The sequence below is a fragment of the Watersipora subatra genome, chromosome 9, assembly GCF_963576615.1.
Source record: "Watersipora subatra chromosome 9, tzWatSuba1.1, whole genome shotgun sequence".
In the NCBI taxonomy this organism is placed as follows: domain Eukaryota; kingdom Metazoa; phylum Bryozoa; class Gymnolaemata; order Cheilostomatida; family Watersiporidae; genus Watersipora; species Watersipora subatra.
Genome location: NC_088716.1, coordinates 3,139,210 through 3,162,572, shown reverse-complemented (window position 1 = coordinate 3,162,572; position 23,363 = coordinate 3,139,210). Strand labels below are relative to the sequence as shown.

The window sequence follows — 23,363 nt, the reverse complement described above, 5'->3', positions numbered from 1 at the left end:
AGTTATTGAAGGATGCATATGGAGCTCTTTGATGTTTGTTTGCTCTCAATTTCAGGGACTGGTTTGCTCGTTTGTATCCTCACCAGCTCCTGTTGCAAGGAAATTACCTTCTCTTGCATTTGTCTGCTCTGCTCTGCCAGTTCATCCCGTAGCCTGCAAAACCATGCAGTAGACATGAATAGTGACACATTGGATTTGCCTTCACTGCTTTCCACTTGCCTAGATTATATATACAGTCATACCTCGACACATGAAGGCTTCAACATATGTGCAAATTACGAGCAAAATTTCATGTAAGCTACTGTCTTGAGATATGAGAAACGTTTGAGATATGACCCGGTTCTCGATGGCCATTAAATGGCCAAGTATGTGAGAGATCGCTTTTGATAACAGCATTGATCGATCTTTCTCGTCACATCATTTTCAAAAGTTAATAAGGTCGGCTAAAAGCTATACTGAAAGCGGAGCAAAAAGTGTCAAGCCGACAACAGATAATAAAAAATGAAGACCATGACAAAATTTGAAGTTAGGTTTAGTAAGAGATTAAAACTTTAAGAGTATGTGTTTAGCGAACTAACATCATTGAAGTTAAAGTCAAAGTTTATGTTATATTACGTAGCGTAACAAAACTCTAGTGTATCAAAGGCGTTGTTTACCAAAGTCTCTCTCACACTGCTGTTAGCCACCACATCTATCTTGAAGGTACGAGCTCCATACAGTACTGTACATGGTAATGTTACATTAATTGCAGACCATAACTACTAAATAGGTAATTGTTTCACTTTGTGAGCAGGCACTGAACTACAACAACTAAAAACATGTCTTTCCCTTGTAATATACCGTTTAGGTAGTTTCTTATAACATTTACAGATTAAGTTGTATTCAATTACTTTATATACAATATATTGCTTTGATATACAAACTCAGTCCTAGAATACACTGAACTCATCTGTCGAGGTATGACTAAATTGAATTTGTGATATAAAAACCTCCCTTTGAGTGGCGATCATATTCAATAAGCCAACCTTATCAGAGTCGAGAGAAAATGCAACCTACTGTTAACAGAGTCGAGGGAAGGTGCAACCTACTGTTAACAGAGTCGAGAGAAAGTGCAACCTACTGTTAACAGAGTCGAGAGAAAGTGCAACCTACTGTTAACAGAGTCGAGAGAAAGTGCAACCTACTGTTAACAGAGTCGAGAGAAAGTGCAACCTACTGTTAACAGAGTCGAGAGAAAGCACAACCTACTGTTAACAGAGTCGAGAGAAAGTGCAACCTACAGTTAACAGAGTCGAGAGAAAGTGCAACCTACTGTTAACAGAGTCGAGAGAAAGTGCAACCTACTTTTAACAGAGTCGAGAGAAAGTGCGACCTACTATTAACAGAGTCGAGAGAAAGTGCAATCTACTTTTAACAGAGTCGAGAGAAAGTGCAACCTACTGTTAACAGAGTCGAGAGAAAGTGTGACATACTATTAACAGAGTCGAGAGAAAGTGCAATCTACTGTTAACAGAGTCGAGAGAAAGTGCAATCTACTGTTAACAGAGTCGAGAGAAAGTGCAACCTACTGTTAACAGAATTGAGAGAAAGTGCAACTTATTGTTAACAGAGTCTGTTAACAGAGTCGAGAGAAAGTGCAACTTATTGTTAACAGAGTCGAGAGAAAGTGCAACTTACTGTTAACAGAGTCGAGAGAAAGTGCAACTTACTGTTAACAGAGTCGAGAGAAAGTGCAACTTACTGTTAACAGAATCGAGAGAAGGTGCAACTTACTGTTAACAGAGTTGAGAGAAAGTGCAACTTACTGTTAACAGAGTCGAGAGAAAGTGCAACTTACTGTTAACAGAGTCGAGAGAAAGTGCAACTTACTGGCGAATTTCTTTCTCAAGTTTTTCTTCTTTCATAGCGGCTTGAACTGATTTCTCTTTTGCCTCATCCGCCCTTTGGCTGTAGGCTTCCTCTAGCTTTGATATCCTTAAATAATCAAATTTCAACTTACAACAAAGTCCCAACTTTAGATATAGTGCAGAGAAACAGATGAACGTGACCGATAAGGTTGCGCTAAAAGTCAAATGTGGTAACAGACAGATCGATCGATGAACTTTCTTCAAATGTTTAGTTAACCATAAAATATGAGAATATTTTCTGAGTAGTCATACCTTGACATATGAGCTTAATGTGTTCTGGGATTGAGCTCGTATGTCAATTTACTCTCATCTTAAGGCACTAATTCCTATATAAAATAACTAAGTAAAAATTTATCCGTTACGGTTTTATGACAAACTACCTAAAGAAGATATTACGATGAAAAAAGTGTTTTTAATTGTGATAATTCAGTATCTATGCTAACAAAGTAACAAAGACCTATTTAATTGTTATGATCTGCAATAAAATATATCATCACTGCGAACACAATTGACTGGAGTTTTACCTTCGAGACAGACGTTGATAACGGTGGACTGACAAAGACTTGAGAGCAACGCGTTCGGTACATTAAACTTTTGTGACCCTCCGTAGTAGAAACTTTGAATTTAACTTCAATAAATTTTTGGTCAATCAGTTGAAAACATTTTTTAAACGGATTTAAGGACAAAAACTGGGCGATGCTGTTCTCAAAAGTGACCTCTCACATACTTGGCCGCATCGAGTAGTGACCATCGAAAACTGGTTCATATGCTGGTATCTCAAATACTATTCGAATCTCAAGAAAGAAACTTGCTAGAAAGCCAGCTTGTATCTCAAGTTTTTCATGAGTTGGGGCACTTGTATGTAGAAGTATGACTGTATTTTAATTGTGAAACCATTCCTTGTGTTGGTGTGAAGAATTTGTCTCTGATACGTCGGTGAAGTTGTTTTGAGGGAGCGGGCTGATTGTCATTTACTCCAACAATATTAAAAAACAAACCCTAGTTCTATTGCGTAATGTCTATACTTTAAATACTAATAACCCGAGCTCAAGATATGCAGTTATGATTTCGATGCATCGACATAGTTGCATGAAAGTTCATAGACCTTGTGAATTACCCCCAAAACAAAACTTGTGGGTTAACCTACCAGCTCAATAATTAAACTGTTTCAGCAAAGTTCACTATGCTCTACTTTTAATAAAAACAGAATTTATCAAAGAACAAAATATTAAGTTTAAGATACTGTTTAAGTAGTTGGAACAAAATGAATCAAATAAAAAAAGTAAAACAAGAGAAAAAGTGAATAGATTAAATATGATCCAAGATTTGAGTACAAGATTTGTAAAATAGTTCAACTTGCCTTGCTCTGTGTAGATCCAGTGACTGAATGCTGAACTTAGAAAAATGCTGTGGTATTTATTCTATTGCTACTATTTATATGATTTAAAAATAAGTGAGGACATCATTGGCTAAAAGAGTTGTGACGTGTAAAAAATGACATCGTGTTGTGAAAGATCCTGCGGAAAAATTATGAATATTAAAATTGCAAAACAGTTACTTTTGCGGCTGTCTGGTATCAAATTGTCATTTCTGACTTGTCATTTCTGACTTGTCATTTCTAGCTTCGGTCTGGTTATGGTTCAGACGGTTAGTAGAGGTAGTCTCTGGGCACCTTATCAAGTGTGTATTTTGCTGGCTATCCTTTGTTTACTGGATTTGGTTTTTCTCCTAACCCTTGGTCTGGTAGCTCAGGTGTTTGGAGGGACGGGTCTTGTAACCGCATATGAGATAGTGGAATCGCAGGTTATGAAGGTGTTGACTCTCACGAAAGTGCAGCGTGTATAATTTCCTAGCCATGGGAATGATCCTTTAGGTGTCAGACAATTAGGTTTTCATAAGTCGAGCCTTCTCCGGTCAGTGATTAATTGCAGCTTGTGGTTTCAGAGATGTACTGCTTTCTTTTTCCAAAGCCTATGTTCAACCGTCAGCATTCCTCAAAGCCAACAAGATTGGCAGTAATTGCTCTCTTTACCAAAAGCATGCTTATATTTGCAATACCGATATTCGTTAATAGTGAGTAGAGATGGTGTGAACCTGCTTATAAGGTCACCTGACAAGTTCATCAACTATCATAAGTGAGCCAACAACAACAAAATCCGAGTCATATAGTAAAAGACTTACCTCAACTCTGCCTCTTTTTTCAATAAATCATTTTCAAGCTCAACTCGAGAATCTGGTCGCTCAATCACTTTGGTACCCTCTAACCTCCTGACACCTGTAAAGAAATTACCAGACGCTATCATGTGAGAAACGCATTTATCCTGACAGATCTTCCCATGTCTGGTGTTGATTTCTATGGATGCTCCTCCTAGATTAAAATGGTACAGGTGTTAGGATGATGACTTTTTCACTTGAAGACCTCTAGCCCTTGGTTTATTTAAAAAACCAATGCTTTTGACCAAGTATTTGTTTCTTGGTCTGGCCGATGCTGCACGCAGTGGATGGGCAGGTTCTGTCTTACCTTGGCTGGCAGTATAAACACCACGGGATATATCAGGAGAAGGACAGGTTCTATCTTACCTTTGCTGGCAGTAAAAACACCACGAGATATATCAGAGGATGGGAAGGTTTTATCTTACCTTTGCTGGCAGTAGGAACACCACGAGATATATCAGGAGATGGAAGTGAAGCTGTCGGTGAGTCAGCAGTCCAGGCTGTGCTGATAGGCTGGCTTGTTTCTAGCAAGCAGAACAAGTAAGTAATGAAGCAGAAAAACATTGATTAGCCGCAGACCGAACTCTATTTTGAATGAATGACAAGATATTCAGTTGATAAATTTTCCAGATCACAGGCTAATATAGACTATGTATTACCATCTTCCTCGCTGCTAGACCCTGAATAATCTTTCGGCCTCTTTTTATGGAATACAGTGGCTTTACCCGATGGTCTCTCCCTTATAGCCTTCGTCGGTGACATGGGAGGCTTACTGATCACCCTTTTTGCATCTATGAAAAATGAATTGGTCATATGGTTTGTTGATTGTTTTGCAAACAAACACCAAATATTTCTGTTCTCAAAGGAAGCAATGCACAAACCATCAGGAGGCTCAGCGTCTTTGCCAAAGACTGGAGCCTCAGCTAGTTCTCCCTTTAGCCAGGTGGGGACGGTGCTTGTTGTGTCCATCTCACTGAGTTCACTGTCCTCTAAGGCCTCCCTGCTAGACGCAGAACTCCTCAGGTTTGTTTGGCTGTCAAGGGTGAGTCACATTTGATGATAGCTTTTTAAGTACAAGCCAATATTGAAAATTTGATTGATTAACTGCTCAATGCTGCTGCTAACTTATGGCTATCTGTAAGTGCCAACATCAGTTACAACCATCTACTATTCATGTTTTTCACTACCTGGTGGGACACACAGATAGACACCAGCTGCTGTAGCTGCAGTTTTACAAAGTTAATAATATGAAACAGAGAAACTAACAACAGTGTGACATCATGAATACCTTGTTGGACAGCACATGCGTGAAACCATCAATCCTAACTGAACGTGCATGTATTATAGATATATTTTCTTTGATTTGATAAACTAGATCCCTATTGGGATAAATGGGGGGTGTGTCATCGTACCTTCCTAAGCTCTTTTGATTTGACCGTCGCTTCTTTAATTTTTTTTGGGCAGGAGGCGCGGTAGTTTCAACAAGTACAATGATGTTTTCACCGTGACAAGTGAAGCAGGAAAGAGCAGCGGTCTCTGACTGCTCGGACTGTATGTTCATGAGCGGAGTAGGTTGAAACTGCGTCTGCAACAGATATGGTGTCTGTAATGGCAGACCTTCTTTCACCAACAGTGGGATGTATGTTGACAAAAGGTCTGAAGACCAGGGAGACATGAGCTTGAAACAAAATCTCTGATAAAAAAATCATTCAATTGGTGCAGTCAGAATCTGTAACTTCAGACTGGAGAGTATGTAACAAAACTAGAATAAAGATAGATGTACTTGTGATGCGATTGTTATTATAAAGTTGATTTGCTATTGATAGAAAGTCATAGATATAGAGATATGCTGTCACCAACAAAACATAATAGTAGCAGTTTATTTGTTCAAACCTCGAGTTGGTCAATTAACGAAGGCTCTCGTGAACTCGAGGCTCGCACGCTGTTAGCACCAGCTGATCCCAGCTGTCGGTGACCCAAAGATGATGCTTCACTTTCGCAATCTAGCTCAAGGTTCTGTCTTTCAACAGACACTTTGCGACCTCCAGAGTGTGACCCTGAAAATGAACTATCAAGAGTAGCATTGAATTACGATAGCCAAATGTGTCTCCTCGCTGTAAAAAACTAATTGTGATGTTCGCTCATTAAATAGAGAGTAAACGAACCGAGGTGATCTAAGCCCTGTGATTCTTTTAGAGCACTCGAAATGCTGCTCTGACTAAGTGATCGCTGACTGCTCGCTGACCCTTGCCTCGACCTTACTGCTTCATTGGAGAGTTGCCGCTTCACGCTGCTAGGGTCAAGCCAATTGCGTGAGTCAGTGGAAGGTGCTTGCTTGTATCTGGAGCCAAGGAGAAGCAGCTGACCGTTGCTTATGCTAACGACAGTGCTAAGAGGTGTGCAGCCGACTTGCTGTAACAGATGAGCTGAATTACCAGCATGGTGCCAGGTCTACGTGGCATAAGTGCAGATGAAAGCAGAAAGGTCGTGAAAAGAATGAAGCTGTTTTATAGAAAGAAATATGACCCGGAAATTCAAATACACTATGCATAACACCTTACGTGAAAGACAACAATATCTAAAGAAGCTACATTGATGTCTAGCACGAAGAGCTGATGATTTACCATGCTGTTCACTTGCAAAAGAGACTTGACATTAACAAGTCCTTGTTGAGGCTTACAGTCTCCGCTGCCAAGCTGAGCTTCTGAATTACGACCAAAAGTGATGACCTGGCCGCCCTCAATAAGGACAGCCGTATGCTGAGCACCCATGCTAATGGACGTGACAATAAACCGGCAAAGGTCACGCACTACTGCCGGTTCCTTTGAACCTTCAACCTCAGCCTGCAAATGAATTGAGAAATTGAAATGCAGTGAAACAGAAAAAATACCAAAGCGCTGGTAGGCTAGCTTTCCCCAAGTTCAAATACTGGTTAAAATTTCACAATTGTCGGAGTTTTACAGAGTAAACAACTCCGATAGCAACCCTGTCATCTACTGCTACATAAAATGCTTCTATTTCACCACTTCAATGGATTTTGATGATAATCAGGTCAACATCAAGTTATACGTCGCTTTAACAAACAAATTCAAATTCTGGGGAGAGCTCACTCACTTTACTAAAAGCCTTTTTAAGGGCAGCAAGAAAACCTTGGCGATTGTTGAGACCGAGTCGATTGTTCTTGTTGCTGCCGCATGCCCAAACGCTGCCAACATCTGTGAGAAACATGGTGCCAGTCTCACTGCAGAACACTTCCTTCACCTTCACTGGCTCAGAAAAAGCTACCTTCTGCGGAAGAGTAGCGTTATCCTCACTCCCTAGCCCGAGTTTGCCATAAGCTCCATTGCCCCATGTGTATACGTCTCCGCTGTTGCCTACGATGGCGACGTGTTCAGTTCCGCAGGCTATGGACACAACATCGACATGGAGAAGAGCCTCAATGAGCTTAGGCTTGTTCAGTGATTGCTCTTCATTATGACCAAGACAGCCGGATGCCGCGTCACCACAAGTCATCACAATCCCATTGTTGCTAGCAAAGACACTGAAACCATCGCCACAGCATGCTCTACAAGAGACAACAACTTTTCTAGATGCTCAACAAGAGACAACAACTTTTCTAGATGCTCAACACACAAAAAACACTTTTAGACACTTTACAAGAGGCAACCAACTATCAACTATTAATAGAGATAAGTAATGGAATTCTCCGGAACAATTAATAATAACTTAAAAATATAATGGCACAATAGTGTACTGATAAATCTATGTGGTGATAAATCTATATAGTGATAAATCTATGTAGTGATAAATCTATGTAGTGATAAATCTATGTAGTGATAAATCTATGTAGTGATAAATCTATGTAGTGATAAATCTATGCAGTGATAAATCTATGTAGCAATGAATCTATGTACTTGCCTGTTGACTGACTTGCTCTTCAGAGCCTGAACTAGTACAGGTGTCTGCCTGCTCTTGTCATCTCCATGGCCGAGCTGCCCCTCAGTGCCTCTACCATATGTGAACACCATACACTCCTGGCTTATTATGATAGCATGTTCACGCCCCACTGCAACCTACAACGTCCATAAGTGTACAACCTGGTATATGTATGGTTGGTATCTGATAAGGTTAACAACATGTTGGAACAGGTACGTGGTAAATATCTTGTAGGTGTAAATACTACCTACAATTTGAAAATTATAAAAATACTCGCAAATATTTGATTATCAGGCATAAAATGAGAAGTGAGTCAGACACCTATCATTTTTCTTTATAAGAGCTCAAGAACTTGCAATCACTATTCAACAGTCACCTCAACATGAAATCATACACAAGTCTGAATCTAAGGCTACAAATGATGTCATTTACTTTATTAAGACTTGCTCTTTAGTTGTTACAGATTGCTTCCTCATGAGCATTATGTTCATATGAATAGTATGTACATATGTACTTGTTGTACGTATATCATATGAATAGTACGTACATATGTACTTGTTGTACGTGTATCATATGAATAGTATGTACATATGTACTTGTTGTACGTGTATCATATGAATAGTATGTACATATGTACTTGTTGTACGTGTATCATATGGCTTAATACTCTAATTTCTGATAACTCACGACTTTTTGATTTGCAATTTACTCAATTGCAACCCAAAATGTTGCAACTGAGTAAATGAAAGTAAAGAGGCTAAGGGTGACAATTGAAAATAAAATACAACAATTATGAAATAATGAAAATATATGTCAAGTCGACTTGTAAGCTTCACCTAGTCTAAGTTAAATTATATAATATAATAATTAATATATAATACATATATAATATAAATTAAATTATAAATGAAATCTTGATGATAAAGTTATAGGAATAACCTCTCTTTCGATTGCTCATCCATGAATATATATTTTAATATTTCTCTTTAAATCATTACCCATAATGCTATGCTTTATTATCTATTCATTCATCATTAGTAACAATGGTGCTCAGGTCCGAGTTTTCACACTCACCTCTTTGACTTTGATCTTATTGGGCACATGAATTGGGGTCAAGGCCAGGCTCTGCGTTGTGAGGTAGTAAAGTACTGACATGGTCTTCTTGCTCTGATTACTATCATGAGAGTTTCCCAACTCATCATCTGCTTCTGCACCTCTATCATCAGAATACTTGGCCATTACCTGTAAAGAATAAAGGTGGTACTGTAAGAATAGCGAGTGACACAACATACTGTGTATAACTAGCAAATGGAAAGGCCACCGAATGTGCAACCTAACAATGAGAAAAGTCCTGCGTGAAACTCATCAACATTAAGTCCACAACTGCAACTGACCATGTGAGACAAGGCCTCAAATGCAAAACTAAGGAAAAAGTAGAGAAAAGGTGGAGATGGAGTGGAGATAAAGCGGTAATAGGGTGGAGATAGGGCGGAGATTAGGTGGAGATAGGGCGGTGTTAGGGTGAAGATAGGGCGGAGATAAGGCAGTAATAGGGTGGAGATAGGGCGGAGATAGGGTGAAGATAAGGCGGTGATAGGGTGAAGATAAGGCGGTGATAGGGTAGAAATACGTCGGTGATAGGGTGGAGATAGGGTAGAGATAGGGTGGAAACAGGGTCATGATAAGAACTACTATTGAAGAGCTGGTGTGGATGTGTTATAAAACCATCTAGTTATGTTGTGAGTCCATGAAAATTTGGAACCAACTTGTGCTGAATTGTACTTGCGGGAATTCCTCTCCAGATAAACTTTTTTGTTCCACTTTCCAAGAATTCCATCCATCAATCAGTATGCTGTGTTACTAACTTATAAGCAAATCAAAGCTCAACGGAACAAAATTAATTGAAATCGAAGCTCACTCAAGCACAACAAGGGGCACATTTAACTTACGGAAGGTAGGACATCAGTCCACAATTCATCAGCAGATGGCCGCTTGTTTGGATCTCGGTCTAGCATCCTTTCTACTATCTCTTTGAACTCACCGCTGTAGGGTCCCTTGACAGGAGTGTAGACTCCCTGGGCAAAGACAAAAATTCTGATGACATCGATAACCAGCTTAGACGAATGATAACTAAACAAATACTAACTGCGTGCTAAGATTGAACAAAGTGAACACATTTGGTGACATGTTAAACTTACCTTCATTATTTTATTGACAACAGCTGGCAGGTTTGATCCTTCAAATGTTTTCTCAAGGCAGGCCATTTCATAAAGAATACATCCCAAAGACCAGATGTCAGACTTGGGTCCATAAGGCTTGCCTTCACACTGCGTAAAAGATACAGCAACAATACGCTGATGACCCTTTAGAGCTCATTTAGTGAGAGGTTGTCTGAACCGGTTCATCACTATACAATGTTGACACTTGTCGGCATGTGTCTGTCACGAGTGACAGTGCCTAACATCCTATTTAGTCACATCTATGGCACCCTATCTACATAGATAGGTCCGCCAATATTAGCGCAGCGGGAGAAAACACATAAAAATGACTCACCATCTCAGGGCTGATGTAATAAGGGGTTCCAACAACAGTGTTTGCTCCTTTTCCGCCAGTTGTCAGCATTTTGGAAATACCAAAGTCACCCATTTTAATGTGTCCTTCCTTCGTGAGAAATATATTTTGAGTTTTTAGATCCCTGTTTAAAAGAAACGGATGCTGTCAGAGCAAACATGAGTAAAATCCTTAGTTTACTAACTCTGGTGTAATTGCAAAAAAATAGTAGGAATGACAAAGTTTTTTTCTCTGATTTCAAACCTGTGCAAAACTTTGTGTCCGTGAATGTGTTTAATAGCAGAAACCATTTGGTGGAACATATCAAGGATGCGACGTTCTTCGAGTGGTTGCTCACGCTTTGAGAGCAGCTGAGCGAGTGTGCCTCCATCGGCATAGTCCATTTCTATCATAAGTATTCCATCTTCCTCAAAGGAGTCAAAATAAGAGATGATGTTTGGATGCTCGAGCATAGAGAGTACTTTTACCTGCAAGTAATATCTACAGGTTAGATTTATGGGCCACTTTGCGAAATGCAAATTATGAAAAGCATAAAAATCCTTGAAAGAAGTCAGACAGCAACACTATCTGTTTGACTCGCAGAATTGGAATAAAATAAACTCACTTCGTTCAAAGCCATTTGTCGTTCACCTGCGTTCAAGTCATGCATGTTGATCTCCTTTAGTATGACCAATGAGTCATCATCCTTCTTTCGATACAGGACAGCTGAGCCATACGCACCCTTACCGACCGTCCGAATCTTCTCAAAAAATGACATGCTTTGCTTACTCGAAGTTGGCCGCAATTTATCGACTCGGAAGTAGAGAGAACCAACAGTTCTGTAAGAATTGGCAATGATCAGTTAACTCACACTCTGTATGGCTTAAAGATAGACTACGGTTTATAACCTTGGAAGACTCAACACCCTTCCTTGTGTTTCTGAGATTTGTTATCAGAATGCAGCCTCATGTAAAAACAGTGTAAGGTAAAACCATAACAAGCTCAATGTTTGTGAAAGGAAGTGTGTGAATTCTAGGCCAATAAAAACCACAATTACCACTTTGCCCATAAGTGTCTCATACCAAAACACGATAGCTTTACATTGAATGTAAATGTATGTTATCCAGAATACATGGCTAAAGAGAAAACGAGCGCAAGACAAACATAAGGCACCAACACACCCAGCTTTTGCTTACCTGATATATCCCTTGCTGAAAGAGTGGTCAAATACTTATGTCTATGGAACTGATGTGAAAAAAGTACACAGCATAAAATAGTGTTATAAAACTTACCTCTCATCATCCTCCTCGCCTAGTCTCTTCAGTGAAATGTTTGCACCAAGAAGGTCTCTACTGAGGCCACATGCCACCTAAAAATATTTGTGAGAAAAAAAGGAGGGGTTGCAAGAATTACGCATAACAAGATCCAAAGTAACCTTCACACTTACTTTAAACTACTTTCCTTTCATTTTTAGACTATGTTCCACAACTGGGTGTAGAAGAAAATGTTGCACGATCAGACTTAAAAAGGGATGGTCATTATTTAAAAAAACAAATGAGAACCAAAGGCTATGTTTTGTAACTAAGTTATGATAGAAACATGTGCTATACACAAAATTAATTGTTTGCTAGTTGTACCCTTGTTGTACCCTAGTTGTTTGTAGACTTATGTACCTAAATGCTGCTTCTACGAAGAGTCACTTTGTACTTCATCTAGAAATTACAATCTGCAGAGAAGCTTTAGATTTTCAATTCAGCTTTAACCTAAAACTTGACGGAGAACATTTTATCAAAATTATAATATTATTGGATAGTCAAGAGCGAATGAGGTGAAAGAGGAAACAACTACTGGTGGTCTGACTATGAACGCCTTACTTTTGTTATGAGAGATATTTCACTACTGATTGTCTCTCCTTCGCTTGTGTCAGCTGCTGAGCAGAGAAGAAAGTCGAGTCTCGCATTCACCCAAGAAGTGTCGATGTGATTGTCAGCGAGGGCAGCAAAGAACTCTCTCACTGATCCCATTTCTATCACACTCTCGCGTGTTAAAAGCTGCGTATCAGGAAATACATAAAATAATATTATGGAATTGGCAAAGTAGCAGAGTTATTTGTACATTTATTATATCGAGGAAATATGAGAGTACAATGAAGTACCCTATTCATCGTTGGTCCTGACACAAACCTTTTCATCGACTCCACAGAGAGTGATGGTCGTCAGAGAACAATTGAATATCAGAGCAATACTTTCATACTTCTGTGAGTTGACAGCTGTAGCAACAGTGCCTGAATAATAAGGTACAGTAATATGAGAGATAACAGACAGCTGTAGTAACAATGCCTGAATTATAAGGTATGAGAATATGAGAGATAACAGACAGTTGTAGTAACAGTGCCTGGATAATAAGGTACAAGAATATGAGAGATAACAGACAGCTGTAGTACCAATGCCTGGATAATAAGGTACAAGAACATGAGAGATAACATACAGCTGTAGTAACAGTGCCTGGATAATAAGGTACAAGAACATGAGAGAAAACAGAAAGCTATAGTAACAGTGCCTGGATAATAAGGTACAAGAACATGAGAGATAACAAACAGCTGTAGTAACAGTGCCTGGATAATAAGGTACAAGAACATGAGAGAAAACAGACAGCTATAGTAACAGTGCCTGGATAATAAGGTACAAGAACATGAGAGATAACATACAGCTGTAGTAACAGTGCCTGGATAATAAGGTACAAGAACATGAGAGAAAACAGACAGCTATAGTAACAGTGCCTGGATAATAAGGTACAAGAACATGAGAGATAACATACAGCTGTAGTAACAGTGCATGGATAATAAGGTACAAGAATATGAGAGATAACAGACAGCAGTAGTAACAGTGCCTGAATAATAAGGTACAAGAATATGAGAGATAACAGACAGCTGTAGTACCAATGCCTGGATAATAAAGTACAAGAATATGAGAGATAACAGACAGCTGTAGTAACAGTGCCTGGATAATAAAGTACCAGATTATGAGAGAAAACAGACAGCTATAGTAACAGTGCCTGGATAATAAGGTACAAGAATATGAGAGATAACAGACAGCTGTAGTACCAATGCCTGGATAATAAAGTACAAGAATATGAGAGATAACAGACAGCTGTAGTAACAGTGCCTGGATAATAAGGTACAAGAATATGAGAGATAACAGACAGCTGTAGTAACAGTGCCTGGATAATAAAGTACAAGAATATGAGAGATAACAGACAGCTGTAGTAACAGTGCCTGGATAATAAGGTACAAGAACATGAGAGAAAACAGACAGCTATAGTAACAGTGCCTGGATAATAAGGTACAAGAACATGAGAGATAACATACAGCTGTAGTAACAGTGCCTGGATAATAAGGTACAAGAACATGAGAGAAAACAGACAGCTATAGTAACAGTGCCTGGATAATAAGGTACAAGAACATGAGAGATAACAGACAGCTGTAGTAACAGTGCCTGGATAATAAGGTACAAGAATATGAGAGATAACAGACAGCTGTAGTACCAATGCCTGGATAATAAAGTACAAGAATATGAGAGATAACAGACAGCTGTAGTAACAGTGCCTGGATAATAAGGTACAAAAATATGAGAGATAACAGACAGCTGTAGTACCAATGCCTGGATAATAAAGTACAAGAATATGAGAGATAACAGACAGCTGTAGTAACAGTGCCTGGATAATAAGGTACAAGAACATGAGAGAAAACAGACAGCTATAGTAACAGTGCCTGGATAATAAGGTACAAGAATATGAGATATAACAGACAGCTGTAGTAACAGTGCCTGGATAATAAAGTACAAGAATATGAGAGATAACAGACTGCTGTAGTAACAGTAACTGGATAATAAAGTACAAGAATATGAGAGATAACAGACAGCTGTAGTAACAGTGCCTGGATAATAAGGTACAAGAATATGAGAGATAACAGACAGCTGTAGTAACAGTGCCTGGATAATAAGGTACAAGAATATGAGAGATAACAGACAGCTGTAGTAACAGTGCCTGGATAATAAGGTACAAGAATATGAGATATAACAGACAGCTGTAGTAACAGTGCCTGGATAATAAAGTACAAGAATATGAGAGATAACAGACTGCTGTAGTAACAGTAACTGGATAATAAAGTACAAGAATATGAGAGATAACATACAGCTGTAGTAACAGTGTCTGGATAATAAGGTACAAGAATATGAGAGATAACAGACAGCTGTAGTAACACTGCCTGGATAGTAAGGTACAAGAATATGAGAGATAACAGACAGTTGTAGTAACAGTGCCTGGATAATAAGGTACAGGAATATGAGAGATAACAGACAGCTGTAGTAACAGTGCCTGGATAATAAGGTACAAGAATATGAGAGATAACAGACAGCTATAGTAGCAGTGCCTGGATAATAAGGTACAAGAATATGAGAGATAACATACAGCTGTAGTAACAGTGCCTGGATAATAAGGTACAAGAATATGAGAGATAACAGACAGTTGTAGTAACAGTACCTGGATAATAAGGTACAAGAATATGAGATATAACAGACAGCAGTAGTAACAGTGCCTGGATAATAAGGTACAAGAATATGAGAGATAACAGACAGCTGTAGTAACAGTAACTGGATAATAAAGTACAAGAATATGAGAGATAACATACAGCTGTAGTAACAGTGTCTGGATAATAAGGTACAAGAATATGAGAGAAAACAGACAGCTGTAGTAACACTGCCTGGATAATAAGGTACGAGAATATGAGAGATAACAGACAGTTGTAGTAACAGTTCCTGGATAATAAGGTACAGGAATATGAGAGATAACAGACAGCTGTAGTAACAATGCCTGGATAATAAGGTACAAGAATATGAGAGATAACATACAGCTGTAGTAACAGTGCCTGGATAATAAGGTACAAGAATATGAGAGATAACAGACAGCTGTAGTAACAGTACCTGGATAATAAGGTACAAGAACATGAGATATAACAGACAGCTGTAGTAACAGTACCTGGATAATAAGGTACAAGAATATGAGAGATAACAGACAGCTGTAGTAACAGTGCCTGGATAATAAGGTACAGGAATATGAGAGATAACAGACTGCTGTAGTAACAGTGCCTGGATAATAAGGTACAAGAATATGAGAGATAACATACAGCTGTAGTAACAGTGCCTGGATAATAAGGTACAAGAATATGAGAGATAACAGACAGCTATAGTAACAGTGCCTGGATAATAAGGTACAAGAATATGAGAGATAACAGACAGCTGTAGTAGCAGTGCCTAGATAATAAGGTACAAGAACATGAGAGAAAACAGACAGCTATAGTAACAGTGCCTGGATAATAAGGTGCAAGAATATGAGAGATAACAGACTGCTGTAGTAACAGTGCCTGGATAATAAGGTACAAGAATATGAGAGATAACAGACAGCTGTAGTAACAGTGCCTGGATAATAAGGTACAAGAACATGAGAGATAACAGACAGTTGTAGTAACAGTGCCTGGATAATAAGGTACAAGAACATGAGAGATAACAGACTGCTGTAGTAACAGTGCCTGGATAATAAGGTACAAGAACATGAGAGAAAACAGACAGCTATAGTAACAGTGCCTGGATAATAAGGTGCAAGAATATGAGAGATAACAGACTGCTGTAGTAACAGTGCCTGGATAATAAGGTACAAGAACATGAGAGAAAACAGACAGCTATAGTAGCAGTGCCTGGATAATAAGGTACAAGAACATGAGAGAAAACAGACAGCTATAGTAACAGTGCCTGGATAATAAGGTGCAAGAATATGAGAGATAACAGACTGCTGTAGTAACAGTGCCTGGATAATAAGGTACAAGAATATGAGAGATAACAAACAGCTATAGTAACAGTGCCTGGATAATAAGGTGCAAGAATATGAGAGATAACAGACTGCTGTAGTAACAGTGCCTGGATAATAAGGTACAAGAATATGAGAGATAACAAACAGCTATAGTAACAGTGCCTGGATAATAAGGTACCAGAACATGAGAGATAACAGACTGCTGTAGTAACAGTAACTGGATAATAAAGTACAAGAATATGAGAGATAACATACAGCTGTAGTAACAGTGCCTGGATAATAAGGTACAAGAACATGAGAGATAACAGACAGCTGCAGCAACAATGCCTGGATAATAAGGTACAAGAATATGAGAGATAACAAACAGCTATAGTAACAGTGCCTGGATAATAAGGTACAAGAACATGAGAGAAAACAGACAGCTATAGTAGCAGTGCCTGGATAATAAGGTGCAAGAACATGAGAGAAAACAGACAGCTGTAGTAACAGTGCCTGGATAATAAGGTACAAGAACATGAGAGATAACAGACAGCTGCAGCAACAGTGCCTGGATAATAAGGTACAAGAATATGAGAGATAACAAACAGCTATAGTAACAGTGCCTGGATAATAAGGTACAAGAACATGAGAGAAAACAGACAGCTATAGTAGCAGTGCCTGGATAATAAGGTACAAGAACATGAGAGAAAACAGACAGCTGTAGTAACAGTGCCTGGATAATAAGGTACAAGAACATGAGAGATAACAGACAGCTGCAGCAACAGTGCCTGGATAATAAGGTACAAGAATATGAGACATAACAAACAGCTGTAGTAACAGTGCCTGGATAATAAGGTACAAGAACATGAGAGAAAACAGACAGCTATAGTAGCAGTGCCTGGATAATAAGGTACAAGAACATGAGAGATAACAGACAGTTGTAGTAACAGTGCCTGGATAATAAGGTACAGGAATATGAGAGATAACAGACTGCTGTAGTAACAGTGCCTGGATAATAAGGTACAAGAATATGAGAGATAACAGACAGCTGTAGTAACAGTGCCTGGATAATAAGGTACAAGAATATGAGATATAACAGACAGCTGTAGTAGCAGTGCCTGGATAATAAGGTACAAGAATATGAGAGATAACAGACAGCTGTAGTAACAGTGCCTGGATAATAAGGTGCAAGAATAAGAGAGATAACAGACAGCTGTAGTAACAGTGCCTGGATAATAAGGTACAAGAATATGAGAGATAACAGACAGCTGTAGTAACAGTACATGGATAGTAAAGTACAAGAATATGAGAGATAACAGACAGTTGGAGTAACAGAGCCTGGATAATAAGGTACCAGAATATGAGGGATAACAGACAGCTATAGTAACAGTGCCTGGATAATAAGGTACAAGAATATGAGAGATAACAGACAGCTGTAGTAACAGTGCCTGGATAATAAGGTACCAGATTATGAGAGATAACAGACAGCTGTAGTAACAGTGCCTGGATAATAAGGAACAAGAATAGGAGAGATAACATACAGCTGTAGTAACAGTGCCTGGATAATAAGGTACAGGAATATGAGAGATAACATACAGTTGTAGTAACAGTGCCTGGATAATAAGGTACAAGAATATGAGAGATAACAGACAGCTGTAGTAACAGTGCCTGGATAATAAGGTACAAGAATATGAGATATAACAGACAGCTGTAGTAGCAGTGCCTGGATAATAAGGTGCAAGAATATGAGAGATAACAGACTGCTGTAGTAACAGTGCCTGGATAATAAGGTACAAGAATATGAGAGATAACAAACAGCTATAGTAACAGTGCCTGGATAATAAGGTACCAGAACATGAGAGATAACAGACTGCTGTAGTAACAGTAACTGGATAATAAAGTACAAGAATATGAGAGATAACATACAGCTGTAGTAACAGTGCCTGGATAATAAGGTACAAGAACATGAGAGATAACAGACAGCTGCAGCAACAATGCCTGGATAATAAGGTACAAGAATATGAGAGATAACAAACAGCTATAGTAACAGTGCCTGGATAATAAGGTACAAGAACATGAGAGAAAACAGACAGCTATAGTAGCAGTGCCTGGATAATAAGGTGCAAGAACATGAGAGAAAACAGACAGCTGTAGTAACAGTGCCTGGATAATAAGGTACAAGAACATGAGAGATAACAGACAGCTGCAGCAACAGTGCCTGGATAATAAGGTACAAGAATATGAGAGATAACAAACAGCTATAGTAACAGTGCCTGGATAATAAGGTACAAGAACATGAGAGAAAACAGACAGCTATAGTAGCAGTGCCTGGATAATAAGGTACAAGAACATGAGAGAAAACAGACAGCTGTAGTAACAGTGCCTGGATAATAAGGTACAAGAACATGAGAGATAACAGACAGCTGCAGCAACAGTGCCTGGATAATAAGGTACAAGAATATGAGACATAACAAACAGCTGTAGTAACAGTGCCTGGATAATAAGGTACAAGAACATGAGAGAAAACAGACAGCTATAGTAGCAGTGCCTGGATAATAAGGTACAAGAACATGAGAGATAACAGACAGTTGTAGTAACAGTGCCTGGATAATAAGGTACAGGAATATGAGAGATAACAGACTGCTGTAGTAACAGTGCCTGGATAATAAGGTACAAGAATATGAGAGATAACAGACAGCTGTAGTAACAGTGCCTGGATAATAAGGTACAAGAATATGAGATATAACAGACAGCTGTAGTAGCAGTGCCTGGATAATAAGGTACAAGAATATGAGAGATAACAGACAGCTGTAGTAACAGTGCCTGGATAATAAGGTGCAAGAATAAGAGAGATAACAGACAGCTGTAGTAACAGTGCCTGGATAATAAGGTACAAGAATATGAGAGATAACAGACAGCTGTAGTAACAGTACATGGATAGTAAAGTACAAGAATATGAGAGATAACAGACAGTTGGAGTAACAGAGCCTGGATAATAAGGTACCAGAATATGAGGGATAACAGACAGCTATAGTAACAGTGCCTGGATAATAAGGTACAAGAATATGAGAGATAACAGACAGCTGTAGTAACAGTGCCTGGATAATAAGGTACCAGATTATGAGAGATAACAGACAGCTGTAGTAACAGTGCCTGGATAATAAGGAACAAGAATAGGAGAGATAACATACAGCTGTAGTAACAGTGCCTGGATAATAAGGTACAGGAATATGAGAGATAACATACAGTTGTAGTAACAGTGCCTGGATAATAAGGTACAAGAATATGAGAGATAACAGACAGCTGTAGTAACAGTGCCTGGATAATAAGGTACAAGAATATGAGATATAACAGACAGCTGTAGTAGCAGTGCCTGGATAATAAGGTACAAGAATATGAGAGATAACAGACAGCTGTAGTAACAGTGCCTGGATAATAAGGTGCAAGAATAAGAGAGATAACAGACAGCTGTAGTAACAGTGCCTGGATAATAAGGTACAAGAATATGAGAGATAACAGACAGCTGTAGTAACAGTACATGGATAGTAAAGTACAAGAATATGAGAGATAACAGACAGTTGGAGTAACAGAGCCTGGATAATAAGGTACCAGAATATGAGGGATAACAGACAGCTATAGTAACAGTGCCTGGATAATAAGGTACAAGAATATGAGAGATAACAGACAGCTGTAGTAACAGTGCCTGGATAATAAGGTACCAGATTATGAGAGATAACAGACAGCTGTAGTAACAGTGCCTGGATAATAAGGAACAAGAATAGGAGAGATAACATACAGCTGTAGTAACAGTGCCTGGATAATAAGGTACAGGAATATGAGAGATAACATACAGTTGTAGTAACAGTGCCTGGATAGTAAAGTACAGGAATATGAGATAACAGACAGCTGTAGTAACAGTGCCTGGATAATAAAGTACAGGAATATGAGAGATAACAGACAGTTGTAGTAACAGTGCCTGGATAGTAAAGTACAGGAATATGAGATAACAGACAGCTGTAGTAACAGTGCCTGGATAATAAAGTACAGGAATATGAGAGAACAGAAACCTAAGGGATGAGGGTATCAGATACATAAACTAGTTAACACTGGACAAACCTTCATCATAAGAGTTCCTCATCTCTCCAAAAATTTGCTGCAAATCATCAAAGTTTTATACCTATGAGATATAATACATAGACCTAGATATACATATACATAGATCTACAGGACCACTACCCAGTCTTTGATGTATAAGAAAGAGAAAGCATTGATGAACTTACTCAATATACCATCCAAGTTACACTGATCGTGTTTAAATGTGATGACCTTGACATTGGGAAGTACAGCGGCCATCATAACATGGCTAACCTTGACCTTGTTGGAGATGATTAGTAAACGAGGAGGCTCTTTGGATGTGACAGATGATGGCCGGACAGCTCCTTTGAAATAAACAAAGAAGCTCAGTGAGACACGACTAGTGTTGCTGCAAACACTGAATAAACTATAAGACTATGTTTTATCACCAACATTAACAAGTAATCAACTGCTGATTTTTAGCTCGTGTTTGCCAAAGAGCCACTATGGACATTTGCTAAAGACACGCACGAGCCGGATAGCAATTAACATTAGCCCGATTTCCTAGGCCAGCCTCTCCTCTCTACAGTAAATGCTTGATCTAAGACGCCTCTTGAATATGTCTACGGAAACAAAAATACTCTCATCCTAAATGGGAACAAAGCTGGAAAACATATTGTGATAAGGTATCTACCTCCCGTCTGCCCACAGGACATATCTGACGGTTAGACATGACTGTGATACAATCACTCACTTGGCATTAGTACTAACATGGTTTAGGCAGCGTAATGCGTTTAGACTTGTTTGCTCATCTTCTAAGGAAACATTTTACTGGAATACAAATATATTCTTGTTGTATGTATTTCAACCAATAGACATCAATTCCTCAGATTTATTTACTGTTAGATAATTAAGTTAAACAGAAATACTCTCGGGATGTCTCCAGTCGTTTTATTTTTTGAAATGCTTTTACAAAGCAACATTGACCCAGCTAATTTTCTCATAGTTTATTTGACTGTTAGCCCATAGCTTACCACAGACTACGCTTTAAGTTCGGGTCGAGCTCATGTACAACCGACTAAGGTTATTAAGTCTATGATGACCTTCACGCCCGCTGTCTTTCTCTCCTACTACAGCAATCGAAGGCTTTTCTGTCAAATGCTTATATACGCTTACCATGTGCAAAAATAACAAAATAAAAAATAAAGTTGAATGAAAACTCTGCCAAGATCTTCATAAATGTATCTCCCACTATAAAGAATAAGTGATAGCGCCAGTACACGCAGATTAAGAGTAAGGAACCTACCTGCTTCGCATATATTAACAGCCGCATCAAAGATTTGTATTTCCTGGCTGGTCTGGTCTGCATCCTCCATGACATGGTAATCGATTATCACTGATTCATTGTCAGAACTTTCTTTTTCCACGGCAGCATCTGCTTCTAAAGATGCATCATCGCCATCCTCATCCATGGCCAATCGATTGAAAGCTCGCGATGGCAGCAACTTTTGGTTTTGGACAGCGCAGACAGTCAAGCACCTGTAACGACACGCTTCCATAGTTTGACACTTTTTCAATATTCTGCTCTGGAACTTCAGAAATACAGGAAGTCAGCCATATTGTGATATTCACAAAGTGGACACATTTATCGTTCCTTTTCTTTTCGTGCTGAGAAGGAAATACGGGTTAAAATAAAAAAGCATATTATTATATTTGATTCTAGTGTAAACAGGTTAGTCTTACAACTGACTTTGAAATCCCTTTGACCGCTTGAAATGAAATAATGATTGATCAAATTTAAGGACAAATATTTGAGTTGTAGAATAACCTTAGAATAAAAAATTTATCTTAAAATTAATATATACTAGTCTAACTTTTAAATGAAGATGTTTATTTCTGTCTGTCTGGCTAATGCATATTTCAAATACTTAAAAGCTAGAGGCATAGCTAAATCAGATTGTTGAAAACATTCCTTACTTCTTATGCTACAGTTTCATTTGAAAGAACCTATGAGCAGTAGCGAGTAATGTAGTTGCCATTGGTTAAGTGTCTTTACTTAATGCATTTGAGAAACTGGAGCTAATCAAAATTTTTACTATAATAAGAGCTGTGCCTATCCATCTGGAGCAAGAAAAGAAGATTGCATCTCACAAGAATCAAACCCATGCATTTGACGGATGCACGGATGTGAAGCCAAGCGCATTATCATTAAGCCATTAAGTAATAGCCTACTTATATGCTACATCATCAGTGAGATATGACAAAGAGGTAAGCTCAGACCATGAATAGATTATAAAAAAATTTGGTTTTCTTGATGGTTGACCTGTTGAAGGATTTTGTAAATTTATCTCACTAAAAAAGTAACAGAGAAAAGCATAGCCAGATAAGACTGATGGTCTATGGCCCTGAATTCAACTGGCAATATAACGGAAGTGGGAATCAGACTGAAGCCTCCCAAAATTGTTTTGAAGATAAAAATAAAACAAACCTAAATTACTTGAATAGTTTCATAATAAAGACATCAGATGTGGTTTTTCAGCAATTTCAACAAGCGCGACGAGACTAAAACATACTATGGCTAATCACTCTAATAAATGTTGATAGAGGGATTAACAAAGAATAAATGCATAAGCAATTTAAATTTAATAACTACATAAATACATGCTTTAGTTCTGTGTTTGCCTGGAAATTTAATTCCCAGGCAGCCGATATTGTGATGAAAAAACAATCAACTGTTGAGCCATATTATTGTGTATCTATTGGTAAAATCTCTACATTCAGACATGATGAAGTCTTAGTAAATCGAGATGGGTCATTAAAGTTAAAAAGCAAGCAGGGTCA

The 23,363-nt window shown here is 38.5% G+C and overlaps 1 protein-coding gene across 1 annotated transcript; it reads right to left on the bottom strand.

The window, feature by feature from the left end:
* Positions 1-2: 2 nt before the first annotated feature.
* Positions 3-20,816, bottom strand: LOC137404208 (serine/threonine-protein kinase Nek9-like). The gene is made up of 20 exons (XM_068090369.1): positions 20,775-20,816; positions 12,482-12,658; positions 11,900-11,976; positions 11,233-11,446; positions 10,872-11,095; positions 10,611-10,752; positions 10,256-10,384; positions 10,007-10,132; positions 9,211-9,299; positions 7,236-7,686; positions 6,751-6,964; positions 6,287-6,529; positions 6,015-6,178; positions 5,534-5,706; positions 5,003-5,154; positions 4,781-4,912; positions 4,547-4,645; positions 4,089-4,182; positions 1,870-1,974; positions 3-153 (listed from the first exon to the last, which is right to left on the bottom strand). The coding sequence occupies exons 1-20, from the start codon at positions 20,802-20,804 to the stop codon at positions 3-5; spliced, it is 3,186 nt and encodes a 1,061-aa protein (XP_067946470.1). The 5' UTR covers positions 20,805-20,816.
* Positions 20,817-23,363: the final 2,547 nt, after the last annotated feature.